We start from the raw sequence: 9,356 nt of genomic DNA on the forward strand, positions 1-9,356 counted from the left end.
ACCCTCGTACCTACGGGACCGCCTCTCCTGGTATGTCCCACAGAGAAACTTACAGTCTTCAAACAAAAACATCCTGAAGGTCCCAGGCCACAGAGAGGTTAGGCTGGCCTCAACTAGAGCCAGGGCTTTTTTGGCTGTGGCTCCGATCTGGTGGAACGCTCTGTCACAAGAGACTAGGGCCCTGCGGGACTTGACATCTTTCCACAGGGCCTGCAAGACGGAGCTGTTCCGCCAGGCCTTTGGTCAGGGCACAGCCTGACTCCCTCCTTTGGCAATCTTCACAGAACTTTAGCCTAATGGTTGCAATCAATTTGATTTGAATTAATTTTATAATGAAATGATTTTAGAATGTTGTACTATTTTATTGTTGTTAGCCGCCCTGAGCCCGGCTTTGGCTGGGGAGGGCGGGATATAAATAAAAAATATTATTATTATTATCATCATCATCATCATCATCATCATCATCATCACCTTCTTGTTTGGCAGTGGAAATCTTAACCGCTCGTCAGAAAAAAGCTGAAGAATTGAAGAGGTTAACAGATTTGGCTAGCCAAATGGCAGAGTCTCAGTTGGCTGAACTGAGGGCTGAAATTAAGGTTAGTCTGTGTGGCCATTTCTTTTGAAGTCGTCCATGCCTTCTTTCTTATAGCATACGAACCAGACAGACAATAATTCATTCCTCAAATACAGGGTTGGTGTTTTTTTCAAAACAAAGTGCAGATCTGACTTACTAGGTAGGTCATAGAATCGTAGAATTCCCAAGAGTCAAGTCCAGCCCCCGGCAATGCAGGGAACTCAGCTAAAGCATCCATGAATTTCACTTAATGTCATGAAATTAAAAGGTTGGTCTCTATTGAACCCAGAGACGGTAAAAACAAGATTTAAACTCTTCCTTCTGCTCTTTTGCCCTTAGAGAAATATTCCCTGAACCCATGCATGTACTGCAGTAACTCTGCTGCAGTTCTTAACATTTTGTTTTATTCCCTACCTCGATTAAGCCTCTGTCCCCAATTATGCATCTGTCCCCAATTATGCATCTGTGCTGCTGTTTAGGTAAAGGTAAAGGGACCCCTGACCATTAGGTCCAGTCGTGACCAACTCTGGGGTTGCGGCGCTCATCTTGCTTTACTGGCCGAGGGAGCCGGCGTACAGCTTCTGGGTCATGTGGCCAGCATGACTAAGCCGCTTCTGGCGAACCAGAGCAGCGCACGGAAACACCCGTTTACCTTACCGCCGGAGCGGTACCTATTTATCTACTTGCACTTTGACGTGCTTTCGAACTGCCAGGTTGGCAGGAGCTGGGACCGAGCAACGGGAGCTCACCCTATCGCGGGGATTCGAACCGCTGACCTTCTGATTGGCAAGTCCTAGGCTCTATGGTTTAACCCACAGTGTCACCCGCGTCCCTATGCTGCTGTTTACAGATTACCTATTGGAATTAGCATTGTTATTATGCTGGCTATTTAAATGTATGTGGATGTGGATATGGATATATATAGAGAGAGATGCACACATTTTGATGTGTGTATGAGCATGGAGTGCTAATCAAAACATGGCATGTGGGGTGGGATTGCAGGACCATCACAGACGTTGGACATTGCTTGTGAATACATTAGTGATGAGCAACAAAAAAAAACGCCATTCATAGTTTCCCTCCCAGTGTTGCAAAAGTTTTGGATTTTTTTTGAAGTTTGTGCTCAACCTCCTCTGCGCTAGAGCACAGGATCCTCCTTCAATCAGTGCCGGATTTACGTATAAGCTAAAAAAGCTATAGCTTAGGGCCCCACTCTCTTGGGGGCCCCCAAAAATATTTAAAGGGAAAAAAACCTGAATGTACATTTCCAAAATATAAGATAAACAAATAAAATAAAACCTACATACAGCAACAGTGTTTTGTGTTGTGTAGGCTCCTATGATGTAAGTAATGGGCCACGCCTGCTCACATATTAAAATATCACATATAAAGGGCCCCATTACCTTCAGTAGCTTAGGGCCTCATCAAACTAAATCTGGCCCTGCCTTCAATCCACTTTTTTTCTTTTAACAACTGAAAAGCATTTCCCAGATCATGAGATGGAAGGGTGTTGTTCTTTTCGTGCTGCAACAATAGGTGTGGGGACATTTCATAAAAGCCTAACCCGACATTTTAAGACCGGAGTGTTCTGCTCTCCAAAAGGCTCAAGATTCAGCAGATGAGGCTCTAAAATTATTTTGGGCAGGCTTCTTTCACATCTCCTTTATTACCTGGTGCAGTTTATAACTTAAGTCATCCCCCCCCCCACTACCTTGCAGCACTTTGTAAGCGAACGTAAATATGATGAAGAATTGGGAAGATCTGCCCGCTTTTCCTGTGACATAGAACAGCTGAAGACTGAGATTCTGCAGTGCGGAGAGCGTAAGTCATGGTGCTTCTGACTAAGCCTCGTGTAGATTCTTGATTCCCTTGTACAGCTTGTACTTTTCTGACTGCATTTCTTCTTGGGAAGCTAGGTGGGCAAAGTGTGTGTGTACTATAGTCTCTTCCTCATTCAACTATCCCACCTTTGAGCAAAATAGGCTTTCACAAGCTTCTGCCTTGATGGTTAGTCACTTGTCAAGGTAGAAGATCACCAGATGACCTGCTTTTAAAATGGATTGGATAATTTGAAAATATGATTGAAGGAATCCAGCTGTTCTTTTATTCTGTGCAGTGTACCTATTACAGAGGCTGGTAAACGCCGTGCCTGAATAACCCAAAAGAATATGAACTTGTATTTAAGTCCAAATAAAACTGAACAGAGGAATATATGGTAAAAATTAAGTCGGAGGGCCAGCAGATGTCACTCACTACTGTTTTCCTGAAATAAATTCTCTAAATTGATTGAGATCTGACTTATTTGGCTTATATTTAAGAAACAAAACATTTAAAAGTGGGCCATGATAATATCTGCGCTGAAGTATCCAACTGGAATTGATAAAGCACAGTTAATATGGTTTTAAGTGTTGTATTTAAACATATCCAAAACTTTACTCGGAATATTATTTTTATTATCTTGGATGACTGTTGGTTGCCAAATCAAAGCACACAGCAACAAAAAAGGGACTCCTTTCTGCCCTCAGTTTAACTGTTGCCATTTTGGAACCAAAAGCTCTCTTTTGTGATTGTGAGTGTTGGGCATTTTTCTCCCTTGTAGTTTCTCACCCAAAGAACAATTATTCCTCAAGAACACCTTCCGGCCCACTGCTGCAGTCGACGTCTTTGCGCACAGCAACCACCATACCAAGCACATACATCCAAAAATCTTCAAATCGAATTCGTGCCAAGACTCCTGATGGCAAAGCAGCAACACCGAAAGTCTCCAACCAAGTTAGCACAAACACCACAGAATCCTCTCCTCAGACCATTTCAACAAACAAACAGGTAAGGTACAGAAAATAATAGTGGCTTTCAATCTCTACCAATATCTCGTATCTTGTTTTTGTTTTAAGAAAAGACCAAAACGTTTCTCAAAGTTTGTAATTTATTATCCACTGCCCTTAACTTCCCTGGAATCAGAAACTCGGTAATATCAAGCTATCCCCTACTTTCACATTATCAGTCCTGCACTGGGTAGAAACAGGGACGCAGGTGGCGCTGTGGTCTAAACCACTGAGTCTCTTGGGCTTGCTGATCAGAAGGTCAGCGGTTCGAATCCCTGCGTTTCCGTGCCCTCTGGTTTCTGTCATGGTGTTGCATTGCACCAGAAGCAGTTTAGTCATGCTGACCACATGACCTGGAAGCTGTCTGTGGACAAATGCTGGCTCCCTCGGCCTGAAAGTGAGATAAGCACTGCAACCCCATTGTCGCCTTTGACTGGACTTAACTGTCCAGGGGTCCTTTACCTTTTTTATTTTTACCTGCAGCACAACACCCACTAGAATTAATTTGATTTGGTTTTGAAAGTTGTTGTTGTTGTTGTTTAGTCATTTAGTCGTGTCCGACACTTCGTGACCCCATGGACCTGAGCACACCAGGCACTCCTGTCTTCCACTGCCTCCCACAGTTTGGTCAAACTCATGCTGGCAGCTTCGAGAACACTGTCCAACCATTCGTCCTCTGTCGTCCCCTTCTCCTTGTGCCCTCCATCTTTTCCAGCATCAGGGTTTTTTTCCAGGGAGTCTTCTCTTCTCATGAGGTGGCCAAAGTATTGGAGCCTCAGCTTCAGGATCTGTCCTTCCAGTGAGCACTCAGGGCTGATTTCCTTCAGAATGGATAGGTTTGATCTTCTTGCAGTCCATGGGACTCTCAAGAGTCTCCTCCAGCACCAGAATTCAAAAGCATCAATTCTTCAGCGATCAGCCTTCTTTATGGTCCAGCTCTCACTTCCATACATCACTACTGGGAAAACCATAGCTTTAACTATATGGACCTTTGTTGGCAAGGTGATGTCTCTGCTTTTTAAGATTGCAAATTGTATTCTTGATTATTTCAGAGAAAGGACCTTGTAATGTTGTTCTTGTCATTGCTGCTGTTGTTCCACGGTCAAATGTACCTGGGAAGATATGGTTCATGGTGAATAGGAAAGCACTAACCAGACACTTTGGAGAAGGGATGGCAGCTCTTTATCCCTTTCAACATGGTCCAGTGGTCAGCTCGACAGAGGGCTCCTCCGGAAAATTATAAGCACACTATAAGCACACAAGGAAGAGGCTTTCACACTAATTCTCAGACCTCCTTAGGAACTCCTTATTCCCCTCTTGCCACAACTCACCACCTGAATCTCAGGTATCCCTCTTTCTTGGTTCTGCTGTCCTCTCTGAGTGTCTCCTGCAGTGTCTTCTTCGTTGTTCTCCAATCTCCTCTTTGTTTGGATGCGGAGGCAGCGAGAAAGCGTCAGACACCCAAACGCCACAGGGCTCTTCTTCCAGCCTGCCCATGTTTAATTGCACACAGGCCGCAGTGGCCAGCAATGGTCTTGATCCCAAACTGTATGTTTAATAAGTATGTGTGGAGGTGCAATATTATTATTATTATTAATAATAATCTATTATTTATACCCTGCCCATCTGACTGGGTTGCCCCAGCCACTCTGGGTGGCTCCCAACAGAATATTAAAAACACGATAAAAGATCAGACATTAAAAACTTCCCTAAACAGGGCTGCCTTCAGATGTCTTCTAAAAGTCAGATAGTTGTTTATTTCCTTGACATCTGATGGGAGGGTGTTCCACAGGGCTGGCGCCACTACTGAGAAGGCCCTCTGCCTGGTTCCCTGTAACCTCACTTCTCACAGGGAGGGAACCGCCAGAAGGCCCTTGGAGCTGGATCTCTGGGCTGGAGGTGGAGAAGCTCCTTCAGGTATACAGATATAATGAGAATGATTCTACTCTGCTTTCACCAAAAATGGCCACAGGGAAGATGCAACCACATCCATTGGCAGAGGCATTTTTAAAAAGCGCAACTGGTGCGGCCGTGCTGCAGGGGGTGCCAAAACATTGCTGTAGAATGGAGCGCGGGGGGGGGGGGGGACCGCATGCCATATTTTAGCATTGCACAGGGCGTCGCTGAAGCTTGAGAGCCCAAAATCCACCATTGCCATAACCCTTCGTTTTGTTCCTTGACAGAATGCAGCTTCTAGCCACAGGCGGAGATTTTACACGCAGTATCATGGAATTCGGCTCAATGGACCGCTTAAGTCTCCAAGTGCCATTAACGAGTCAGATCAGAACAGCACGAAAGTCAGCTCTCGACAGGAATACAGAAGACAGCACCATAATAGTTTCCGGTCAAAAAACAAAGGCACTTTTAAAACCCAAGAGCATTCTGCTGCAGCAAAAAGCATGGAAACTCTAACGTATCCAGAGAAAACAAGACGAAAGCATCCTTTGCCAGGCCCCACAGAGCCCAGGCCTTTATGCAGCAATATTACAAGGGTTTCTCAGTGCAACTTACGTCCTGCAAGAATAGAAACCTCCACAGAGGCCCCTGTCCTTTCAGTGCCAGCTGTGACATTGGTGGCATGAGGATTGGAAAGACAGACGACTAGCAAATGTAATGCATTTTCATATTTAAGTTTCTCACTAAAGGTGCTTTCTTTTTATTCCAAATACTGTACAAAAAAAAGCTTGTGTAGAATACTACAATTGTGGTAAACCAAACTTACTGGGGGTTTTCAAAACCACAGTAATCTGCCATATCTCGTTTCATACTATAAAGGCTTTGCTCAATATACTCGATATTGTTTTTTCTCATAACAATGCAGCTTTTAGCTAGCCAGTGCCTAGTAAAACAATGAAATTGTTGTTAAAAATAAATGGCAGGAGGATGTCAGTATAGATAATGTGTTTGTTACTGTCCAAAAGGTTGGTATTAGGGTAATCCTGGCATTCCTATTGTTGGTCTGCAATCAAGATACTTGTGTTCATATAAAATTGCTCTTAACTATTTCCATTTTATATGGAGCCCAAATTGTTTGTGCGGAACGAACCTCGTGGTTCAGTTTGATGTAACCAAATTTCATAGCCTGAATGATTGTCAAGATGAGTCACAAATACTAGCTAAAAAAACGGCATATTAATATTTTTCTGTGCTGTGCCACTCGTACAAGATTGGTTAGGATATAAATTTTGAACTGAAAAGTAAGAGTAAGTTTTCCAGCGTCTTAAATCCTTTTCAAATATCTTTGCAGACTAAAAATCAGACATGTTTCAGCCTGAGATTCTTTTATTTTCTTGTTCATCGCTGTAGACATCTCTTCCTTATTTAAGCACTATTGGCCACAAACCTGTACGGAGTTGATTGCACTTGATTTCTTTGGGTTTCATCCTATACAATTGATTGTTGAATTATGGCCTGTGTATCTTGCAAATCTGACAGGATACCATGTATATCATACCTGAGCACATGCAAAATCCCAGGCTTATATTTTAAAACAAGCTCACAGCTTTTAATAGCCCGACTGTACTTCAGAAAAATTATTCCCCCTTTTTATTAAAAAACAAACAATTTTACAAAATGCAGTGTTTTATTTTGCAACAACCAAACCATCTGGATTCTGTTGTTACCTTATTACCTTTTCCCCAAATCAGCCATCCCTAATGATGAAAAGGAAGATGTCGGGCTCACTGTTCTATGACGGGGGTCCACAAATGTTGGCCTGCATTAGTAACCAGCTAGTATTTGTAGAGGGACGCGGGTGGCGCTGTGGGTTAAACCACAGAGCCTAGGACTTGCCAATCAGAAGGTTGGCGGTTCGAATCCCTGTGACGGGGTGAGCTCCCATTGCTCAGTCCCTGCTCCTGCCAACCTAGCAGTTCAAAAGGACGTCAAAGTGCAAGTAGATAAATAGGTACCGCACCGGTGGGAAGGTAAACGGTGTGTCCGTGCGCTGCTCTGGTTCACAAGAAGCGGCTTAGTCATGCTGGTCACATGACCCGGAAGCTGTACGCTGGCTCCCTTGGCCAATAAAGCGAGATGAGCGCCGCAACCCCAGAGTTGGCCACGACTGGACCTGATGGTCAGGGGTCCCTTTACCTAGTATTTGTAGCTTTCCATGCTTTCTTCCCAAGTTGTCCTGCTTTTTACCTTTTAAAATCCTAATGCAAAGTGAGATTCCTCTTCTTCCCTAAATCCTCTTCATTCAGCTGAGAATATTTTTTTTGGGGGGGTGGAGCAGGGAGAGGAGGTACTGTCACTAGAAAAGGTGTTGCACTATTCCGCACCCACCTTTGGAATATGAGCCTCTGAAATGAAGGCAATTTCCGTTTTCCATTTTTTAAGCTTCTACATCTGCCTCCATTCGTTGGAGTAACATACTCACCCAAGCTTTATCGCTGAAAAAATAACCCAGCAACAACTTGCCATAGAGACAGCAAGTGGTAATGAAAGGAGACAGGGGTGGAACACTGTAGTCATGAAGTTAATAATGAGCAGTCACCAATTTGAGGAAATTCAACATGCTGGCAGTGTTCTTCATGCCTCAGTTGGCTATGCTATGCCTGTGGTGGATCCAAGCTTGCTGAGAAATGCTCTGCCATCATTGGTCCATGCGTCAGAGACTGGAAGTACCATGGAAGTACTGAGCGCATGCCATTTGACAAACTCCTGAAAAGTAATAATTTTATTACTTTTATTAGATCTGGAAATAAATCTGAGCATTATTCTTTTTCTGCCTTGCATGACAGGGAATGTCTTCCTTGGTTGGGAAGCAAATGGCCTTGCTTAGGAAGAGATCTACTGACCCTTCCCAGTTCCAAATGATAGTCAGGGCTAAGTCCAAAATGGCAAGCAGTAAAGATTCAATAAAGACACCCCCACATTCCCTCCCTTTGGAGAATCCGACAAATTCTTAACATTATGTTTTCACTTAATTTATGACAGCTTTTCATCTCCCCAGATTCATTGTTAAAAAAGTCATGCTATGGATTCTAAAACAATCATGTGCTTGTCATATGAAATTATCATTCATTTTCACGTTCCACCCTACAGCTATTTTAATGAAAGCCATATGAACGGCATCTCCTAAGGACAGTTAACAGGCTGACTAACCCATGCTCTGTCACATGCAAATGATTTTATCATACTGAATTTTACATCTGGACTCCTTGTATTGCCATCCTCTCAAGTGGGGGGGCAGGATTACTCTACAGTGTTTCTCATATAAGAGACTAGAAAGAGAAGTCAACTTTGACTGGGTATCCTGTGTTTTTTTTCCTTACCTACCCAGCTCGACTGCCACCTCTAGGTATAAACGGTATTTTTTAAAATGTCATTTTAGGCTCAGAATGCATTTTTGTAATAAATAATCATTAACTAAAGTCATATTATAGATTATATGAAATGTAGCAGTACTTATAAAAGCATTATAGTGCAAAGAAGACAGCCCACCCAATATATTAGCAGGCCTAAAAGTTCTTTTGGGAGGAAAGGCAAGAAATTTAATAAATAAAGGACAAAGCTTTGTTCTACAACTCTTGATTTTTTAGTTAATGATCTCTTTTAGTTAACGTAAGTTTATCGCTTTTGTAGAAGTTTTTTTTTTTACCAAGCTTTGCAGAAACATGTTTCTTGTGACGTCATTGACAAAAGTATTATCATTAATAAGATCCATTTAAAACGGATTTTAATGTTCCAAATGAGGTCAGAGCACTCAGTTCAAATCAAACACTAAGCACTAGAAGACTGATGAGCTACTCTCAATCAAGTTAATGGCGCAATAAAAATTGAATCACATTCATCACATTGCCAGGGTTCAGCATTTTCCAATTTGTGAAAGTTGATTTCTCCTGCTACTGTAGACAAGAGTTTTCTTAACACAGATTTTTTAAAAATAAAATAATCCAGCAGGCACGCTCTCATCTGACGGAATGCACTGATTTCAAACCAGAATGCATGGCACA

General features: G+C 42.8%; 1 protein-coding gene across 3 annotated transcripts in view; it reads left to right on the forward strand.

Annotated features, from left to right (window-relative positions):
- SPATS2L (spermatogenesis associated serine rich 2 like) overlaps positions 1-8,728 on the forward strand; it is a 69,549-nt gene extending 60,821 nt beyond the window's left edge. Inside the window, exons 9-13 of one of the 3 annotated variants that reach the window (XM_083629970.1) lie at positions 487-596; positions 2,293-2,395; positions 3,174-3,400; positions 5,583-5,688; positions 6,143-6,963. In XM_083629970.1, coding sequence (XP_083486096.1) covers positions 487-596; positions 2,293-2,395; positions 3,174-3,400; positions 5,583-5,688; positions 6,143-6,231 — 635 coding nt within the window. In that variant the 3' untranslated portion in view covers positions 6,232-6,963. Of the gene's footprint in view, positions 1-486; positions 597-2,292; positions 2,396-3,173; positions 3,401-5,582; positions 6,964-8,141 lie in introns of those variants that run through there. The other 2 variants (XM_083629968.1, XM_083629969.1) reach the window with 2 other exon arrangements.
- Positions 8,729-9,356: the final 628 nt, after the last annotated feature.

The sequence above is a fragment of the Podarcis filfolensis genome (assembly GCF_964270895.1).
Source record: "Podarcis filfolensis genome assembly, chromosome: 1".
Classification (NCBI taxonomy): domain Eukaryota; kingdom Metazoa; phylum Chordata; class Lepidosauria; order Squamata; family Lacertidae; genus Podarcis; species Podarcis filfolensis.